At 37.1% G+C, this 22304-nt stretch overlaps 1 protein-coding gene across 1 annotated transcript; it reads left to right on the forward strand.

Annotated features, from left to right (window-relative positions):
- Positions 1–8025: 8025 nt before the first annotated feature.
- Fundc1 (FUN14 domain containing 1) lies at positions 8026–21959 on the forward strand. The gene is made up of 5 exons (XM_026379703.2): positions 8026–8190; positions 8978–9134; positions 12714–12789; positions 18593–18721; positions 20500–21959. Exons 1-5 carry the CDS (start codon positions 8163–8165, stop codon positions 20575–20577), a joined length of 468 nt encoding a protein of 155 aa, XP_026235488.1. The 5' UTR covers positions 8026–8162; the 3' UTR covers positions 20578–21959.
- The last annotated feature ends 345 nt before the right edge of the window (positions 21960–22304 follow it).

The following is a 22304-nucleotide window of genomic DNA, read 5'->3' on the forward strand; positions in this document are numbered from 1 at the left end:
TGGGTGTGCCTTCCCCCTACATCCTTAGAAGTCACCTTTTAAGAAGTGTCTTTAAAGTATGTTTGGGTGTTGTCTTCAGGGAAGAGTCACTCCTTCATACAGAGGTAAGGACATAAAACAAGTGTTTCAGATATTGGAAAACTGAATAAATTCAGAAGGCCTAGAAGAGGAGGAAAATTGCAACAAGCAGCAGCAAGAGAACTGAGAGGTAATTTGGGTCAAAACTGTGAATGGTCCTATTTGCCAGGGGTCAGAAAAACATGATCTATAGGACAAATTTGTCCTACACATCATTTTTGTTGTCTGTTAAATGAGAACAGTTTTCACTTTTTTTCCCCAGTACTGGAGATTGATCCCAGGGGTCCTTTACCACTGAGCATATCCCCAGCCCTTTTCATTTTATTTTGAGACAGGGTCTTGCTATGTTGCTGAGGCTGGCCTTGAACTTGGATCCTCCTGCCTCGACCTACCAAGTATTTGGGATTATAGGTGTATATCACCAACACTGGAACTTTTTACATTTTTAAACAATTGTTTCAAAAGAAAATGATGCAACAAAGGCCATAGGTTGCTAACAAAGTCTAAAATATACTTGTCCCTCTGTATCCATGGGGGATTGATTCCAGGAAACCCCATGGATACCAAAATCTGCTCATGCTCAAGTTCTTTATATAAAATGGCACAGTATTTGAATAGAATCTATGCACATCCTCTTATATCCTTTAAGTCACCTCTAGATTGCTTATAATACCTAATGCAATATAAATGCTATGTAAGTACTTTTATACTGTATAATTTAGGGAATAGTGACAAGAAAAAAAAACAGCACATACATGTTCAGTACAGACATTTTTTACCCCAAAATATTTTTCCATCTGCAATAAGTTGAATCTGAGAATATGGAACCTGTGAATACAGAGGACAACTGTTTTTACTATCTGGCCCTTTACAAAAAGAGTTTGCCACTTCTCTGCATTATGCCTGGAGAAGTTTAGATTTTATCTTGTAAAGATTGTCTTATAAGGACAATTGTTGCTAAATAGTCAAGAAGGAGAAAAATTGCTTACCTTTGGGAGATAAGGGAGGTGAAAAAGGAGTAACTGACCTTAAAATTTGTCTTATTACTTTGGGCAGCTTTAAAGATAGCAATAGTTGCCGCAAGCAGCGGCATGTGCCTATAATCCTAGCAGCTCAGGAGGCTGAGGCAGGAGGATTTCGAGTTCAAAGCCAGCATCAACAACTTATTGAGGCCCTAAGCAATTTAGTGAGACCCTGTCTCTAAATTAAAAAATAAAAATAAAAAGGGCTGGGAATGTGGCTCAGTGGTTGAGTGTCCCTGGGTTCAATCTCAGCACCAAAACCAAAAAGATAGCAAGAGTTGTTTTGGAATATCTAGTAAGATGTGATTAGTGTCACCAAGATAAGGAAGAAGATTGTCCATTGAGTGGGAAGTGTTGTTTGCTGTCCTGTTTTGTTTTTGGCAATCGGAGCTAAATTGTTTTGAACAACATATAAGTTTGTCATAACTTTTGAAACAATACCCATTGAAAAGTTAGGGACTACCCAAATAATGTTCTGCTGCAGCTGTAGATATAGGTGTTCACAATGAAAATGTTTATAGGTGCAAACTGATAAAAAAAAATTATACCATGTTTTCGTCAGCTTTTGCTGCTATGATCAAAAGACCTGCCAACAATAATATTTGGACTCAAGATTTCAGAGGTCTCAGTCCATAGACAGCTGACTCTATTGCTCTGGGTTTAGGTGAGGCAGAATATCATGGTGGAAAGGAGTAGAGGAGAATACCTCAGGATAAGAAGCAGAGAGACAGCTCCACTCTCAAGGGACAAAAGTTATATCCCAAAGGGCATGCCTCCAATGACCCACCTCCTCCAGCCACACCCTACATGCCTAACATTACCACCCAGTTAATGTATTGATCAGGTCAAGGCTCTCAACCTAATTGTTTTACCTCTAAACTTTCTTGCATTGTCTCACACATGAGCTTTTAGGGGATACCTCACATCTAAAGCATAACATACCATTTAAAGTGGAAATTTTAAAAAGTCACCCCCTTGAGTACACCAGGAGGATCATAGGACTTTGAAAAGTCTGTGTATACAATTTACACAATAAACAACTTGTCATTCAGCCAACAAAATGACAGCTTTTTCATTACTGAGGAGGAAGAAAATCCACACTAGAAAAATACATTATATAATCAACTTCCTTAAGGTAACAGCAAGGGCATATCTCCCCAAGATGGAAAGGAGACCATTAAAAACTTCCTTCTCAACACTTAAAGTTTTTAGAGAAATGATTGCCTTTTAATTCATTTTTTGGGTATATCAAGGTCTATTCTTTGGTATCTTAAGGGCAGTATTTTGTTTTCATTCTCTTTCATTTCTCCATAGCCATTTGGTTCTAAATACCATTTCCCTGACAGCAGAAAGGCTTCTTTCTGTAATGGGCAGATATTGCTAAGAATATGTCAAAGTGTCATTTAACCCAGATAACCCTTCATTTTGTTCTTCCAGTTTATGATTTTCCTTTCTCTTCTCTCAGTAGCCTGCCATTTGCTATTTCTCTATTTGTTAGCACCTTTTTAGGAATGGGCTGGTATATTTGTCAGATTTCCATCACCATACTAAAATGCCTAAGATAATTAATTTATAAAGAGAAAAGGTTTATTTCGTTTGTGATTCTGAAGGGTCCAGTCCAGTAGCAGTCCCATGCTTTGGACCTCTGATGAGGGCACCAGATGGTAATATCAGCAAACACCTGTCCAAGCAAACTGCTCACATCACAACTAGGAACAGAGGCAGGATGGGCCAGGATCCTACATCCTCTAGAGGGGTATGCCCTCAGTTATTTAAGGACCTCTCATTCAACCCTACCTCCCTCAAAGTTATACCATCTCACAAAAGCAAGGGACCAAGGCTTTAACACATACACTTTTGGTGGACACTTATCCAAACTATAAAAGGAAAATTACAATGAAAGAAACATCAAAAGAGATTTTCAAAATGAAGTCAGGAAGCCAATAGGAAGCGGGACTTATACACATCACCAGCTGCTACCTGGAACATGAACTTTGGTCATCTCTTAGCTTTGACCTCAGTCATCTGGGATGACAAGAAAAACTAGACAATTACATGGTTCCCAAAGGTTCACGATGCATATCAAGAGGATTTTGGACTCTTCTTTTATAGACACTTCCATTCTTTTTGTACTTTTTTTGGGGGGGAGGATACTAGGAATTGAACTCAGGGGCACTCGACCACTGAGCCACATCCCCAGCCCTATTTTGTATTTTATTTAGAGACAGGGTCTCACTGAGTTCCTTAGTACCTCGATTTTGCTGAGGCTAGCTTTGAACCTGTGATCCTCCTGCCTCAGCCTCTTGAGCCACTGAGATTACAGGTGTGCACCATGGCACCTGGCTTGTATTTTCTTTTTTAAATTTTTTTTTCTATGGGTCATATAGCCCCTGTTCTTACCCAACTTTCAATCACCATATAAACTCTCACTTTTTCTGCCTCCTCAGAACATGGATTCAGAGGTATCTGAATCTTTGTCTCCCAAATTACAATTCCTAAGACCTCATTTGCAGTTATTCAGTTTTTATTAATTCAAAATTTATAGCCAGTCTTAGTATTGAATTTCAGGGATCACAGGCTGAGGAACTTTAGAGAATTTAAAGGGCCAAAATTTGGGGGCTGGGGTAAAGTGCTTCCTGAATTCGCACAAGGCCCTGGGTTTGGTCCCCAGAACTGCCAAAAATATCTATAAAAAGTAAAAGCAAATAAAGTATCTCAGTGGCTATTTCCTTGATTCACAAATTCTTAACCTATGTCCTGAAATAACCACTTTAATCAATTTCAAGAGCCCAATTTTTAAAAATCTTGAACAAGTGGAGCACAGTGGCACTTGCCTCTAATCACAACTACTAGGGTGGCTGAAATAGAAAGCTCACAGGTTAAGACCAGTCTGAGCAATTTAGCAAGGCTAAAATAAAAAAGGCTAAGGATGTAGCTCAGTAGTAAAGCCCCCCTGGGTTCAGTACCTAGTACCAGAAAAAAATAAATAAAAAAAAATCTTAAACAAGAGTTGGATGCAGTGGTACACTCATGTAATCCTAGCTACTTGGGAGGTTGAGGCAGGAAGAATGCCAGTTTGAGGGCCTGTCTCAAAATACAATTTAAAAGGGGCTGGGTGTGTACTTCAGTGATAGAGTGTTTCCTAATTGCAAAAGGCCTTGGGTTTTAGCCCCAGTACACAGAAAGAAAGAAAAAAAATCTTCAACAAGTTATCCTTCTTGGTCCTATTCTCAATGTAGAAATGAATTTGGGGAGATATAGGATAAATATAGGTTCTGTTACACTAATATTTTAAAGTTTTTGTCTAGTCATTATTTCTAGATAAAATGCTGTTTCTTGGAATCAGAAGCACTATGGACTTAATCACCTTAGAATAGGCAGATTATTTTAATGCTTTTGTATTCATGTTACTGGAGTCCTAAGCCAGAGGCCTGACTCTAGGGATTCAACAAATAGACCCAGCCACTCGCCCTGAACAAAAAATAGAAAAATTGTGAAACAGTAAACATACTTTAATCACTGTAGCTATACTGGAAAGGCAAGAGGGACCTGGGTCCTTAGCCCTGTCTTTGAGAGGCTGACAATGACTTTAATGTTTTACAGAAAGGGGAATAAGCACAAGGGTTGGGGTTTGCCTAGCTGGAAGATTTGCACAGCTGCTAAAGCAGGAGATCTTGATCTGGTTCATCATCTCAGGATTGGTCAGGTGGGGCCTGTCAGCAATAAGAAAATTGCTGTTGCCTGGGAGGTAGTTTCCATGCATCACAAGATGTTTATCAATCACATCTGTTGTTTCTGGATTCCTAGGTGACTCAGAGCAAAGGAAACAGATACAAAATGGAGGCAGAGATGCAGTCAAAAGTGAAGTCCTTGTTAAATTTAGAATACTATGTGGCTGGATTGGTGGTGCACACTCATAATCCACTGACTGGGGAGGCTGAGGCAGGAGGATCACAAGTTCAAAGCCAGCCTCAGCAACTTAGAGAGGCTCTGAGCAACTTGGCAAAACCCTGTCTTACAAATAAAATTAAAAAAAAAAACACTGTGTTTTCTATCAATGTCCAAATTTTCTAATATTCTCCCCCTCTTTGAGGCACTTAACTCTCTTCTGTTCTCTTTGTGCCATGTGTATGGAGAGTTTACTTTTTATCACCTTGCTCCTCAACCCCCAAGACTCTGTAAACCACCTTCATGAACATTAATGTAAATAAAATTACTGTTAGTATTGCCCTCATCTCTTCCTAGTTACTCTCTATAGTCACAGCAAAGATAATTTGCTTTTTCCAATCTATTTTATTTTATTTTTGGTACTGGGGATTGAACCCAGAGGTACTTTAACCAGTGAACTACATCCCCAGCCCTTTTTATTTTTTGAAACAGAGTCTGTCTAAATTGCTGAGGCTGGCCTTGAAATTGCAATCCTCCTGTCTCAGCCTCCCTAGTCACTGGGATTACAGGCATGTGCCACAACACTCAGCTTCCAATCAATTTTATTTATTATTTTTTTCTTTTTTTAATTTTTTATTGGTTGTTCACAACATTACAAAGCTCTTGACATATCATATTTCATACATTAGATTGAAGTGGGTTATGAACTCCCAATTTTACCCCAAATGCAGATTGCAGAATCACGTCGGTTACACATCCTCCAATCAATTTTAAATGAAAGGAGAACAAATAATTGAAGCTAACAGGTTAATTATTTGCACAGATATAGTAAGAACTAAACAAACACAAGTTTCTTAATAGTTAATGGAAATTAGTATCAGATTACACATGATAATAAAGGTAAACAATTTGATTTATAAGGATATTACATACTTAAGAAAATTCTTTCTCACTCAACAAATAACAGAAATGTAAACTTGCAAGCTATCTAAATGAAAAGAATATTAGTAAATAAGAATATTATTTTTAAAAGTACCAGGATTTGAAAGGTCAAGTGAAATAATGCAAGTCAATGTTTTAAGTAATACAGTGTATACTAGATATTCTTGATCTTCTATTAAAATAAATACTGAGAGGGCCATTTTGTTTAATTGCACAGCAAATTCAGATACAATGCAAGTTGGAAATAAGTTTCAGAGCCTGGTGTGGTGATACATGCCTGTAATCCCCTGGCTTGGGAACCTGAGATAGAAGGATGGCAAGTTTGAGGCCAAGTTTAGTAATTTAGAGACCCTGTCTCCAAAAAAAGAAAAAAAAAGAGGGTTTGCTGGGAATTTGGGAATCATAGTTCAGTGGCAGAGTGCTCGCATAGTATGTGAGAGGCCCAGGGTTCATTCCCTGGTACCATAAATAAATAAACAAACAAACAAACAAATAAATAAATGGTTTTGGGCTAGGATATATGAACTTGGGTTAGCTGTTTGGTCACCATCATGCTTTTACATTCTGTAGAATCCCATGGAGTTTTTGAGTAAAAAAACTTGACCTTATTGCTCTGTCAGATTTAAATAGAATGATTTTTTAAAATTATGTGCTCTTGAGTAACTCCTATGAGGCCAAATCCAAGGACTTCCTCTTCTTCCTCTTGACTTCCCGACAGAGTATATGGAGAGAAAGCAGGTAATAAGGTTCTGATTCCCAGCAGCAGGGTATTAGAAAAATTTGTCCCTTTGGTGAGTGAAAGGAAAGTGACCACAACACTCGGAGCGACCATGAGATCTTTTTGCAGCAGTGCAACAGAGGAGAAGAGAGAGAGAGAGAGAGAGAGAGAGAGAGAGAGAGAGAGAGAGAGCGCAAAAGCAAGAGCAAGAGAGACAAAGAGAGCAAGAGAGAGAGGGGCCCAGCAGGAGGGAGTTTTTATAGCCCAAATCTCTGGTCTGCAAGCTGCCTTGTTGGCACAAGGGGGGTTAAGTGTTCAGCCTTGAGTGGGGGTTGAATGTTCAGCTTTGACGCAAACAGGTGATAAAGGACCAGACAGAAGGAGGTTTAAGTGTGTGGGCCATCCTGCAGCTAACATTTGTTCAGCCTGCCCTGCAGATAACATAGTTCAGCCTGTTCTGCACCTAACAGTGAGTCCTTGCCTCTTTACCAAAATGTGGCTTGAAACAGCATTTATCTTACATCTTTTTAAAATCCTTTTTCCTCAAGTGATTGAATCCATTAGTGCTCAAAACACTGTTTAAAAAATTATTTTGACACTTTTTAAAATGGTAAGGAAGACTTTATTCAGGACTCTTGAAATAGGTGTCAGGACTACTACAATGAGGATGAAGGGTCCAGCTCAACAGTAAATACAGCAAAGACAGCTGAGGATTTATAGTCAGTGAAGGTCTGTGTGATCAGATAACACATGCGGGATGGGGAATTTGAATGGATATTGAGGGTGATTTGACATCAAGGGGTCAGGAGATTCTCACTAACCTGACTTAGCAGTAACCTTTTTTTTTTTTTTTAATTGTTTGGTAGTTGTAGTTGGACACAATACCTTTATTTATTTATTTTTATTTGGTGCTGAGGATTGAACCCAGTGCCTCACATGTGTTAGGCAAGCACTCTACCACTGAGTCACAACCCCAGCCCCATTTAGCAGTAATCTTGCTACAAGTAGATGAAGCAGGCCAAGGACAGAACCTAAGTGGGTGGCCTAGGGAAAATTTAAAAAGAGCTTCATAAGAGCCTTTAAGTTTGGTCTCTGTCAATACCAACCTGGTTTTCCCTCTACACTACCACGTGCAGCCCCTCCACCCATTTCTCCAGCCCCGAGGCTCTTTAAAACAAAATAACTGAAATTATGATTATGGAAATTCTAGAGGGGGTTGGGAGGATCCAAAGCCACGTAGGAGGAGGGCAACTGACTACAACTCCCATAGCCCTCGCGGGGCTAAGAGCCGACTGTCCCTCCCCCCAACCTACCGAGCCACGCGCCTGCGCAGATGGTCTTGCGCGGCGAGAAGTGGGCGGGGACGCGACAACGCGCCTGAAGGAGGAGGAGGAGGAGGTGGTGGAGGAAAAAGAAGAGACCATAGACTTCTACCTCGGCCTAGAGCGGCCCTTAAAGTGCGTGGGAGAGGAGGGCGGGCGGGGACCACCCCAGAACTGGCCGCCGGCGGTATCATGGCGTCCCGGAACCCCCCTCCCCAAGGTGAGCGGCCAGGGCCTGAAGTAGTATTTGGGACGCGGCTCACAGCACTCGACCTTGTGCCCACAGCGCTTATTCCTTCCCTATGACCACCCCTTCCGAATTAGACTTCTCCCTATCCGCTCTGCGGAACTCAGGCGGAGAATGATCCCCCACCCCCAACACAGCCCTACCCGACCTTCACCTCTAGCACTTCATCTCCATCTTCAAACGTGTTGTTTTTATTTGAGTCCCATTCTGAAGTGTTTTCCTTTCCTAGAGGAAGACCCTCTCTTTCCACTGATGAAAATGGACCCCGCTCAGACCCTGACCCAACTCTGAGATTGGGTTGAACCCTCACTTGCTGTGTAATTCTGAACTGACACTGGCTCGGGGTCCCCAGGCGATTCCTGGGCCTTTGGAAAGGAGGTGGGGGTTTTATTACCAGGCCCTCTACTGTTGAAGCCCTCCCCTCCCCCCACCCCCAGTACTTAGGATTGAACCCAGAGGTCCTCTACCACTGAGCTGCCTTATTTTTAATTTTGAGACAGGGTCTCTCTAAATTGTGCAGGCTGGCCTTCAAATTGGGATCTTCCTGCCTCAAGCCTCCCTAGGAGTAGCCAGGATTACAATTGTTCACCACTATGCCTGGCTAGTCTCAGGAACTGAGTTAAACAAATTTATTAATTTCTATCTGGGCATTTTTACCTTAGGCCAAAAGGAACAGTAAGTTAGATTAAAAGAAAAATGTATAGAACATTTCTGACTTTCCATTGACTCAATTTTATTTTTTCTATTTTGTGTTTTGAAGAATATGAAAGTGATGACGACTCTTACGAAGTGTTGGATTTAACTGAGTATGCAAGAAGACACCACTGGTGGAATCGAGTGTTTGGCCACAGTTCGGGACCTATGGTAGAAAAATACTCAGTAGCTACCCAGATTGTAATGGGTGGCGTGACTGGCTGGTGAGAACATCTTTTTCATTAAATTTCATTGAGAGCCTGACTATTGTCCTTCTATAAATGGGCCAGAGTCACCATGCACATTCGTGGGTGTACACTGTTAATTTCAGAAGAGTACTACTTTGAGGGGGTTCCTTGTGATCCAAGTGGTGTGATCTATCTTCAGAGACTTCCTGTTGGATTTTGGTGATCCCCTTCCATGCCCACCAATATTTCACTCTTTCCTTCTATCCTTCCTTTGCTTTTTTAAAAACATATTTCCTGTTTCTCAAGTTTAGCAAATGTGGATCTGATTCAGTGATAGTAGATAGGAAGAAATATATGAAAAAAAACTATATATAAATTTTTGCTTGCCATTCAGTGCCAACAACTGGAAAAACCTGTGAGAAACTCCTATAGCAGAACTGGCCTCTATAAGTGTCAACCTTGTAGAGAGCAGTATAAATGCTAGGTAAAAATTATAGATGAAAGCTGGCTCTGTGACACATGCCAGTAGTCCCAGCTATTTGGGAGACTGAGGCAGGAGGATTGCAAATATCCAGGCCAGCCTGAGCCACTTAGGGAGATTCTGTGTCCTAAAGGGAAAAAAAAAAAAAAAAAGGCTAGGGATATAGCTCAGAGATAGTGCTTCAAAAAATTAATGATGATACAGCGACATTTTTTGTGGGCTGGTTCAGATTATGACAATGCTTTAAAGAAGAGCTGTTGAATATTCTATGTTGGAATTAAAGGACTCATTGCTTACTGATGTAATAATATTGTGGGGTACATTAAGGAGTAGTTAATAAATAAGCTAACCAAGTAACATCAGACCACATAATTACACAGTTGCTACTATTGATCTAATTCTGTTATTTTTGGAACAAAAGATTACTCGGGTAATGGAGTAGGCAAAAGCAAGTTGAATTCTTTATTTTGAAAATGTTCATGATTGTAGAGAATTTTTAAATTTAGAGTGCTTGCCTTGTGAATAATATTTTTTTCTTTAGACTCTGTTAAATTCATCTCACATTAATTTATATATTAACATTTCCATTTAGTAAGTGTAAATTAAAATTTTTGATTTGTATTTTATGTGCTCAGAATGATGGTGCACTCCTCTATGCCCTTTTATAAATGCCTTTTTTTATGATAGAAACAGCTATTGTGAAGATTCTGTGGCACAGAGTTGCAGTATTTATTACTGATGTGTATTTATTAATGCTGCTGCATGAAAAAAAAAAAAAAGCCTGCATTTAGAAGAGAGATTTCTGATCAGGGCTGATTCAGATAATTTGATTTAGATAATTTGCCATAGGTTGATTGTACCTCTTTCTCCATAATTCAGGGTATGGCCTTCTGTTTAAATAAACCCATAATTTGATGCCCTGGGTGATTGGTTAAAGTCAGGGCCAAAAGCCCAATATTAAAAGATACTAAATAATTGAGAAATAGAATTATCAGGTCATTTGTACATTTTCATCTTGTAGACACTCCTTTATAAGAAGCCCCATAATTGGCAGAAGTTTGCTTGGATAGCCTAGAGACAAAGCAGCAGAATTTAGTAGGTCCATCTTAGTGACTAATACCATCAAACATTGATCAATACAAGCTTGTGGAGTACCCAACCTGGATATGTAGAAACCTGGCTATTTGCTGCTTCTCTTTTTTCTGAGTCTTTATTGCTGGCTCCCCTATGAGAGACATATTCTTGATAGTAATATATACTTTTGGAGTATAGCCAGATGCCAGCCTAAGAGCTGTGTAATAGGATGTTAATATTATACAGATGATTTTTTATAATGACTTTAAATTCAATATAGTAAATTTTTAGAATTTTCTGAGGGGATAAAATTGATGTGATATTATATATTAGTATATATTAATATGTTGTATATTATAATATTAAGGAGGAATGGTTAGTGGGACATTAACTTAACCAGTTAACAGAAGCTAAGGAAATTATATTTAGCTGTAGGTAGCCTTAGTTTTGTGGTGTGTGTATGTGTGTGTGTGTCTAGAGCCTCACATGTGGTAAGCAGGTGCTCTACCAACTGAGCTACATCCCCAACCCCATTATACATTTTTGATCATGAGAAATTAAAACTAATATTAAGATGGGGTGGTTGATAGGAGACATGGAAGGTGTGAAGACCAGTTAGTGTGCCTTTAGAATGGTCTGGAAGCAAGATAATAGAAGCCTAAACCATTACCAAGGTAATGATGCCCTTAAGAATGGAAAGGAAAAAAGAGTCAGATAATGTTTTGGATATAGAGGATATAGAACTTGGCAATCAGTTGTACCAAGAATGAAGACGGTAGAGTCCTGAGACAAATGTGAGGTGGCAGGCCTGGAGAATGGTACTAATAAATTGTGACTCTAGCAATAGTTTTTTGGTTGGAAAGATGTTTTTGCATATGTGGTTCTAGGTACTGGAGAAGCCCATCATGTAATTTCAAATGTAGGAAGGTATATTAGTTTTCTAGGACTGTTATAACTAAGTACCACAAACCTGGGGGGTTAAAACAACAGAAATTTATCTCTTACTGTTTGGGGGGCTAGAAGTTTGCAGTCAAGGTGTCAGCAGGCTTGGTTCCTTCTTGGAGGCTCAGAGGGAGAAATCTCTTTCATGTTTCTCTCTTAACTTCCAGCAATCATTGGCATTCTTTGGCTTGTAAGTATATCACTCTGATCTCTCCCTTTGTTGTTATCACATGGTCATATTCCTTCTGTGTGTCTATGATTCTGTGATATGACTCACATTGGATTAGGGCCTACCCTGTTCCAATATAACCTCATGGAATAATTAATTACATCTTCAGTGAATCTGTTTCCAAATAAAATCACATTTTGAGGTTCTGGGAAGGACACGAATTTTGGGGGAACATGAACTCAGTGCAGAATGCTAGAGTTAGAAATCTGAGATTCTTTTGCACAATATGCATCTGGAATACTAAGGAATATGAGCTCGCTGAAGTATAGGCTGACACTGTTACAGCATAGATGAGACAGCACAGATTTAATATAAAAATAGATATAGATAAGGAGGCTCTGAGAAATGTGGGCTGAAGTGTAGTCATAAAAGTGGAACTACATCTGGACCTTAAAGGGTAGGAAAGCTTTAGATAGGCAGAGTTAGGCAAAACCCCCTAGAACCAGGGAGATTAATAGCTCAAACAAAGATGATAAACTATTTTGAAATTAATTGGGGTGAAGCAGAAGGTTTGGGTAAAGTGGATGTTGGCCAGGTGTATGGAATATCTTGAAAGAAAACAAATCACTTTTATTATAGGAAATTTCAGCTTGTACAAATATAGAATGTGTATAGTGAACCCCCTAAGTATTCATCATTCAATTTCATTAGCCACTCTTACCTATAAATCCTCCTCCTCTTGCCATCTCTTATTTTGCAGCAAATCTCAAACATTTTTAGATTGTGTATTTTTGACTAGCCTATGTGACTAAAGGGAAACATTGAAGGTTTTTGAGCAGGCAAGGGATATGATCAAAAGGAATGGGAAGACATTAGGAAAGTAATAAAAAGTAAAAGAGGAGAGGGTTTAGTATATTGATCTCATCTTTTATTATTTCTTTCATTAAAGGTGTGCAGGATTTTTGTTCCAGAAGGTTGGAAAACTTGCAGCTACTGCAGTGGGAGGAGGCTTTCTTCTCCTTCAGGTATGTCAGTTTTATATGCTTGCCTGTGTTTACATAGGTAGCTCTTAAGAACTAAGAATGTCAAGTTTAGCCATTTTACTTCTGTCCACTTTAACAGGATGTAGATTTTTTTCCTTTAGGTGTCAGTATATGGAAAAACTGTAATGAGTTTTGAAAGCTGGCATCTTCATGAAAGACAACAAATCAAATACTTCTAAGATCTCCAGTTCTAGTGTAGTTTGTTTCCAGCTATTAAAAAGATACCATTTAAAACTTGAAAGTTGAATATAAAAATTCTTTTTTTAATTATTACCTAAATGTCTCTTAAAATATCTCCCTAGCTAAATAATCATTTCACCAATAATATAACCTACGTATCCTGGCCATTTTAAACCTCCTTTTAAAATTCACATGCATAAAAATTCCGAAGGTCTCTTTTTCCCTGTTTATAGAATTCAAAAGTGCTCTTCTTTTCCTTGTTTCCTAGTTACACAGTTATTCTCCCCAGAGGAAGCTGATATTAACAATTTCTAACATTTTTTTAAAACTAAAGAACCATAATAATATAGAAAGTAGAAAATTAGGTTTAAAAATAACTATCCATAATCCTATTACTGAGGCAGGTGGATTAAAATTTTAATTTTGTTCATCTTCCTCTGAGTATAAGGTCTAAAAATGCTTTGCCATTAGAGGATGTTTATCAGGATATTATCTGGCATTCATGTCTTTTTGGCATATATTTTCCCAAAAATATCGTTCCCTGAAGATCAAATATAGTAAATCCAAAAATTGAAAATCTTTGGGAATGAATGTTAGCAACAATTTTAAAGATACAGAGAACTGTCAGTTATACCAGATTTAAAAAATGATTGATGCTTACAGCAATCAAAATCTTGACTTCAGTAGCTAAGCCATTGATCCTGTAATAACCAGTGTAGTTGCCTTTATGTTCAAAGGGACCAGATCATGTGTGCAGCACTGAATTTGAGTTATTTATTAAACAGCTTTTTAAAAGATATGTATTTTCTTTTTGTGACATTATTAGTCATAATTACCTCTTAAGGTAAGAGGTGAAAAAGAATATGGTTAATGTCTAAATTTAGTCCTTTGGATGACTTTGCCAGTGTTTATATACAGAAGAGAATTTTCTCTAGGCTGATTTTGACTTGGGTTTGTATAGAAGAACATATTTAATTCTATAGCTGTTTTGAAAACTAATTATCATTATTGGTGCAAAAGAGTATACTGGACTGGGCCAGGCACAGTGGTACATGCCAGTAATTCCAGTTTACTCAGGAGGCTGAGGCAGGAAGATTGCAAGTTCAAGGTCAGCCTGGGCAACTTAGTGAGACCCTGTCTCAAAAAATAAAAAAGACTGGGGATATAACATAGTAGTAAAGTGCCCCTGGGTTTTATCCCTAGTACTGCCAAAAAAAAAAGTATTGGACTGAAGTAGTTTTCTAAAATGTTCACAGAGAGAATTGTGTATTTTAATCTACTGTGCAATGTCAGTTTTTCAGAAGTTCATTTCTGTTCACTGAATATAGATAATTCAAACCCACATTTTGCTAGGTCCTATCTTCCTTAAACTACTTTTTCTACAAATATAATTAGCTTTGAAAACTCAGTAGGAGGAACCTGAAAGAGGAAATACAGAAACAAGTGGCTTTTAGGCTAATTGCCTAATATTTTTTTAGGCTTGATTCCAGATTTTTCAACCTTTACTTACACTTAAAGATAAATATTAGTTTACTTAGAATTTAAAAACTTTTATCATAGCACTATTAAGTGTTTCTCAGTAGATATTTATCATACTGCCATCTTAAGGTAAACAATGGGGCCAGGTATAACAGCAAGGCCCAGAATCCCAGCTACAGGAGAATCGCAAGTTCAAGGCCAGCCAGGACAACTTAGAGAGACCCTGCCTCAAAGTAAAATCAAAAGGACTGGAGACATAGCTCAGTGATAAAGCACCCCTGAGCTCAATCCCCAGTACCACAAAAATGGGACTTGTCAGAGTATAGGGTTGTTTACAAATACTTGATCCACAACCATTTAGAGATTTCTTGTTCCTTCTCTGTTCCCACTTCTTCACTTGACTTAAAAAAAATAGACAATGGCATATAGCTGTTTTTACATTTTTGAAGTTATATATGTACATAAGTCAAAGGATCAAATACTGGTACAAGGCTTATTACAGATCAGAGTAATCCTCTGCCTCCCTCTCTACCCTAATTTTCCTCTCCTTTGAGGCAACCACTTTGAACTCTTAGCTGATTTTCCCTTTCCATAAACAAGTTAATTGGACATTTCTTGATCTTTCAGTCTTAGTTTTTAACTATTGGCTTCCCATTATGAAATGTGAGAATTTAGCTATGGTGTATTGAATTGTTCTGTTCTCCCCACCCCTCCTCACATTCTCACACACTTGAATGCTCTCTAGTCATCCTCACCCACACAACCCACACAGTATAAGATGTTATTTCATAATTGTGTTAGATCATTGCCTGGAGGTCACTAAGGATGTCGCATCTCTGAATTTAGGTCTTTAACCTTGTTTGAGAAGGTTTTGGCGGTTTTTTCTTATAGAAAATTTGGGATTATTTCTCAAGATAACTCCTAGTTGTCTAAATCTCTTATGGTCATATGTATGGAATAGTCCGTCAGTTTAATCTTCTGGACAAACTTGTTCCAGAGTCATCTTTTTTTCTTGTTTTGTAGGCTTGGTATACAGCTTGTATCCTAGGATCTCCCTTCAATCCCATTCTAGATTTTCCCTTTGCTTTTTTTTTGTTTCTTTCCAGTACTGAGGATTGAACCCAGGAGTGCGCTACCACTGAGCCACATCCCTCAGCCCTTTTAATTTTTTTTATTTTGAGACAGGGTCTTGCTAAGTTGCCCATGCTGTCCTTGAACTTGCAATCCTCTTGCCTCAGCCTCCTGAGTACCAGATTACAGGACTGTGCCACCATATCTAGCCCTTTTATTAATTTTTATTTAATCATTATTTACACCATTTTATTGGGTCAAATTGTTGTAGCTTTGGCCATTGGGAGCTCTTTCAGTTGTGCATTATCTTTTTAAATTTATCTGGCCATCAATGATCAGGTTTGGTTTGGTTTTGTTGTTTTGACTTTTATTTATTTACTTACCTTTGTGGTGCTAGGGATCAAACCCAGGGTCTCACACGTACCAGGCAAGTGTTCTACCACTGAGCTATACCTCCAGCCCTCATTTTTGTTATTAAACCGGTTCCTGCATAGTTTGTTCCTCTAAGTTTTGTTTTGTGTTGTTCCCCCTCTCCTCAATGAGGCTTGAACCTGGGGCCTCGAGCATCCTTCCACCATGTCCCTGCTTGTTTTCTTTGATCTTCAGTTTTCATGTTAAAGGTCTTCCTCCTACCTGATGATGATCCTTGTTATCTTCATTATCCTTCATTCATATTTAAGAATTGAGCACAAAAAAACAGATGGGAAGCTTCAAATGTGTGATAAGGCTTTCCATTCTTTGGGAGGTTTAACTAGTCCAAGAAAAATGATCTTAAAGTCTGAAGTTGGGAGTGGGGGGGGTGTCTTCCCATTGAAACTCACCTATGGTGAGGCTCACAAAAAGCCCTATCTACCTGTTTATAGTTTTTCAGCAGACATGAATCTTTACCTAAAAGCCAGCCTTATTTTTAACTTGGATGCTTTTATTCTAATAAAACCTCTTTACCTAATTTCATTAAATATTTTAATGTTGTAGAAAAGTCAAGTTTTGTTCAAAAAACAATTGTCACTGCCTCACTTTCTTTCCAATCTTTTGGTTTGCTTTTCCCTGGAAAGATTCAGATGATTTCTGGGTAGACAAGATTTAAGTGGGTTCTGTACCGTCAGTTCTTGGAGGTACTTGTCAATTAGGTTGAATATATACCCGAAACCCACTGGGTCACATTACTTATTTTCGGCCATCTCTGCACTGGAGCATGCCGCTCAGTTTGTTGGTATCCTTCAGTTTGATCAGATGAGCCTTCAAAGGAAGATAGCAGTGAACGTCTCAAGAAAATCTGTTCAGTGGTAGTGGTCTGACCAGCCATAGACAGAGATCATTCTCTCACTCACTAGTAGGCGTGATAGGGCTTTTTGGGATAATTTAGCACAGACCTTTGTTAGACTCTTATTTGAGCCAGGTTAGTTAATACAGCTTTGGGGATTTAGTATTTATCATCATTTATTTATTGTTCTTTATTTATCTGTTTGCCTGACATTATTCAAGACTCTAGGGACATAGACATTCACAGTTCACTGGGTGAAGTAGGTATTGGCAAACAAATTTAATGATCTGGTCAGTGCCGAGCTCAAGGGTGGATGTGGTACTGAGAGAGCAGAGGAAAAAGGCTCTGACTGCTTGGAGGTGTCCAGGAAGGAAGCCCAGAGAGTCATTCATGTCCCTAAGCATCTGAAGGTTTTTCATTTTCCCTAAAACTGTTTGACATTTTACCTTAAAACAGGGGATTCTTTAAACTCTACAAAATCTTCATCTCAGATAACGCCGGATTTGTTACCTTTTGGTTAAAAGTGGCTATGTAAAATTTTTTCATGTATTGTGTTTTTGAATGCTGTTTGTGAGAATTTGATCTGTCTGATTAAATGGCTTCCTTTATTCATTTGCTGAGAATTGGGGGTGAGTAGATAAGCCATCACCCCAGGGAATGTAGTTAAGATTTTTGGTTATTTTATTACCAATGTAACTCAAGATTAACTTTTCAAAAAATTTCTTAAAATGTGAGTCTTGAAAATGACAATTGATTTGGTGATTGCTGGTTAATGGTGGCATAGATAATATTTGGCTTATTCTAACCAAAAAAATAATGAACCTTAGGAAAAGGAGCCTTTTTATGTGTAGTTAAAAGTCAAAGCCATGTATTAAAAGCTTACAAAGACAAATAGGAATGTAACCCAATTATAGAGTGTTGGCCTAGCATGCATAAGACCCTGGGTTCCATCCTCAGCACTACAAAATTAAAAAATAAAGTAAAAATTACTGAGTATAAGCTCAGGAGAAATTATTTATAATGATATACACACACATATATATAATGGAATTATAATGGTATATATTGTATATATTCATATGATTATTTATGTTTGATTTTATTATTTTAGGGCACCAACTTACTGTACTGGCTTATACTCAAACTATTGTTCCTGTTCAGATTTTGCAGTGTCTGGGTAGCACCATATAAGAGTTTTTTTCTTTTAATGATTAATAGGCATTTAGCTATAGTTGTATTAAAAGGATTTATGGCATGAATCTGTATAGAGCATATTTCTTTTATATTCTACTTTCAAAAGCAATTACCAGAAAGTATTCTTAAGTAAAGAAAGTTAGTGAAGAGCTTTTATCTGGCTACTTTAGATTTCTTTAGTGACCTAATAACTGGCTTCTGATTCATAGTAATTAAACATCTGTTTAATCAAAAGATACTATTTATTAGCTATATAATTTTGAGTACTCTCTGTCCTTTTTAACTAATTCCCTATTCCAAAAGGTATAATAGAATTATAGCATAATTATAATTTTTGGAATCTTTCCCATCATGTACTACATTTTTCTATTTAATTAGTTATTTAGGCTTAATATCTGTTCTTCCTAACTGACCTAGAGCTCTCTGACAGTGGGGCTTATGTCTCCCTTCAATGCTTGGCACAGACTATGCACTCAGTATCTGTTGAATGAATAAATTAGTGAATAAATAACAATTTCTTACAAGTTTCATGGATTCCTTACAATCTAAATGTTAATACATTCTTGGATAATAGCCATTTTTATTATATTTTTGCAGATTGCCAGTCACAGTGGCTATGTGCAGGTCGACTGGAAGAGAGTTGAAAAAGATGTAAACAAAGCAAAAAGACAGATTAAGAAACGAGCAAACAAAGCAGCACCTGAAATCAACAATATAATTGAAGAAGTAAGAAATATAATTTGGGTTCCTCTTTTTGTTAATGGGTCTCACAGAAAATGTGACTGGGGTTTTCCCTATTTTAAAAAAATGATGTTTTTAGTCATATATCTGGAGTGTTAAGTAAATTTGGGGATCAAACCACCTTTCAAGTCAATTATTATTTGTTTTGGTAGTTAACACAGATTCCCTTTCTCATTTCCCACCCATTTTGATCTACATGAAAAAGCTGATAACATTATTCTTCCCCAACTTTTTCTCTGCTTTTATAATTGTAGATGTATGTGTGTGGGGGTGTGTAGAGTAAAATAAAACTACTCATTATTTTCTTCAGCTAGAATAGTTTGAAAATGTATATGCTTTATTTTTGTTAATATGATCAACATATTAGTTTTATTAATTTGTATATTTTCTTATACTGTTTAGAATTGGATACTCCCTTTTTTTGTTTTATCCTTTTAGCTCCCCCAATTTTTTATTTTGAAAATATTCAAACCAATTGAAAAATTGAAAGATATAAGTGAATACTCAAACACCCTTCACCTATTTACCAAATTGTTCATATTTTGCTGCATTTGTCTGTGTGGGTGACAATTACATTAGTTTCCCTGAACTATTTAATTTGTTATGACTCTTCACCCCTAAATACCTTAGCATGTATCTACTTAAGAGTATGGATATTTTCCTCACAACTACAAATACCATTATGAATTCAAAAATTTTAACATGATACCTTAATATTTTCTAATATATGGTTCATATAAAGATTTTTCCACAAAATATCTTCTTTAACTTTTTTTCCAATTAAGAATTGTGTATTCTCCACCTTTTAGCTAAGACCAGGCATTTGGTTATCATATGCCTCAAGTTTCATTTAGTAGTTTTCTCACCTGTCATCCTTCCCCCTCCCCCAGTCTTTTATGACCTTGACATTTTTTAAGCATCTAGGCAGAATATTCCACAGTTTGTTTTTTTCTAATAATTTCGTTGTGGTTTTGTTTGGGTTAATTGTGTTAATCTAAGCAACATTTTTTATCATATATATATATATATATATATATATATATATATATATATATATATATTTTACTAGCTAAATGGGCTATTAATAAATACCGACCTTCTGTGGCCATTTATTAAATAATCTGTTAATGACTTGATGATTGGGCATTTACATCTGCCCTATAGGTAAATTTCTTTTTACCTGTGAGGTTATTGCTGCTCAGATACCAATTATTTCAGTAGCTGAAGAGCTTTCTGGGCCTGGCTGTGACTCTAGGCTTATTCAATTTGTAATGGACAGCTCTGGGATTTTGCTTGTTGTTTGGCACCTGTGTAGTAAGTAGGTACATAGGAATTTTTGCTGAATAGTCATCAAATTAAGCTGAGAATGTTACTTAGCTCCAGGTTCAACAATTAAGAGTATTTTTTCAAATGTATCTTTTTTGTGTGGTAAAATATATTTAACATAAAATTCGCCATTTTAAAATGTACAATCCAGTGGCATTAAGTACATTCACACTTCTGTGCAGTTACTGCCACTGTCCCTTTGCAGAACTTTCTTTTTAACTATTTCAGTGTTCCCATTAAATACAGATTTCCAGTTTCTCCCTCTTTCTTAGTAACCTCTATTCTGCTTTCTGACTTTATGAATTTAACGGTTCATAAGTAGAATCATACATCTGTTCTTTTTTGTCTGTCTTATCTCACTTAACATGTTTCCCAAGTTAATCCATATTGTAACATAATTAAAAGTGTTTTTGTTTAAAATTTACTTTGTTTTTCAGGCAACAGAATTTATCAAACAGAACATAGTGATATCCAGTGGATTTGTGGGAGGCTTTTTGCTAGGCCTTGCATCTTAAGGACATGAATGTTCTACTCTAGTAGTGGATCCAACTGTGAGAAGGGAAGTGGTGGCAACAGGGTGATCACTCAACAGCACATGCCACCAGAGTCTCCAGAACAAGGAGAAACAACTAGCTGGACAATACCAGATTCACAACTTAGCATTTTGCCACCTGAAGCTTGGCAAACTAGTATCTGCTGTAAAACAACCTATATGGTATGTGAATAATAGTATTCTGGAGCAAACCATGGCTTTCGTCATTTTTTAAACATTTGCATCTATTTAGAAACTAGTGTGTAAGATATCACCATTGGAGAGAGAAAAAATTGGTTGGATTTATTGCCCAATAAAATATCCTCCTCTTATTTAAATAAGGTGTTCTTCATTGTGCTTTATAGTATAGTGCCAATAATTAAAAACTAGCTTCGATACTAGGGCTGACTTTTTTTTAAAGCTATGTTTGCAATAAACTGAAGAATCGTGGTGCCCTTTTGTGAAAGACTTTAGAAATAATAGCATTATTAAAGTCATTAAATAGATTCTACTGATGTAATACCAGTCTTTGGGGGTTTTTTTCCTACAGTTCTTACTATGCTTATATAATAACTGTGCATTTCAAAGACGGCTCTTCTGAGGAGATATTACATCATGTCTAAAATCTCTTTTTCCCATTTTGATGTCTGTGGTTTTAAAAATACTTCTTGTATGTTAGCTTCTAATTTGTTTATTTGTCATCCTGGGCAGAAGTAAGTGGAACACACATAGTTGGGTCATTCATTCATTTTATTAACCTTGAGTGTACTTCCTTTTTCATTTCTAAAAATCCTAATTCTTATTTTGGCCCCTTCACCAAAAAGTAAATGTTGCTTTAAAATACTTAGTATAATGTGAATTTACTGTCTGAAGAACCATGATTTTCTTGTAAGTATAAAATTGTAGTTTAAAGAGAATTGTCTCCTTTATCTATTCTGAGATGTAAATACTAACACTTTCAGGCTTTTTGTAGCATTATGTTGGCTGAACACTAGGCCAGTTTATTTGTTTCTCAGGGCCAACATCATATTCTTTCACAGCTTTCTTAACCCAGAAAGCTTTCTGCATTGTTAGTTTTGTCTGTAGAATACTTAGTTGTAATTGGGAAAAACAACATGGAGTCGTTAGATTGAAAAGACTTTGAAGATATTGAGACTACTGTCATTTGATAGGACATCACTGTAGTATATTTTGTGTATTCTAAACATATGTTTTCATACTTTCAAGATTGGTTACAGAGTACTTTCCTTATCGTGAGAGTCCTTAAAATTAAATGTGGAATCCATCTTTAATTTCTTCCTTTATTTTCATTAGTGTCTCAGATATAATGCTAAATAAAACTCAGATTTTCTTAATATGATTTGTTCACAAACATTTTTCTTTTTTGTGCTTTTCTGTTTATACCTTACTAAGCTTTGCATTGCTGTGAAATTAAAAGGAACAAATGTTCATAAGTATGATCAGGTCATGTTAAGTAGAACCTTGGCTGTTGTTCTGTGTGCCACATCTGCGTGATCTCTACTGTGAGGCAGGCTGTTTAGGGAGCTCCAGTAACTGACTCATTTTGTTCATTCATTTTGAAAATATTTATAGCATCTGTTCTTTTCATGATATACTAGGAAAGTGGGGGACACAAAAATGCCTGACCTCAAGCTTTTAATTAAATGGACACTAAAATATTTTTAATTGAAGAATTATGTAATAGGGCTG

Source organism: Urocitellus parryii, chromosome X, assembly GCF_045843805.1.
Source record: "Urocitellus parryii isolate mUroPar1 chromosome X, mUroPar1.hap1, whole genome shotgun sequence".
Lineage (NCBI taxonomy): Eukaryota > Metazoa > Chordata > Mammalia > Rodentia > Sciuridae > Urocitellus > Urocitellus parryii.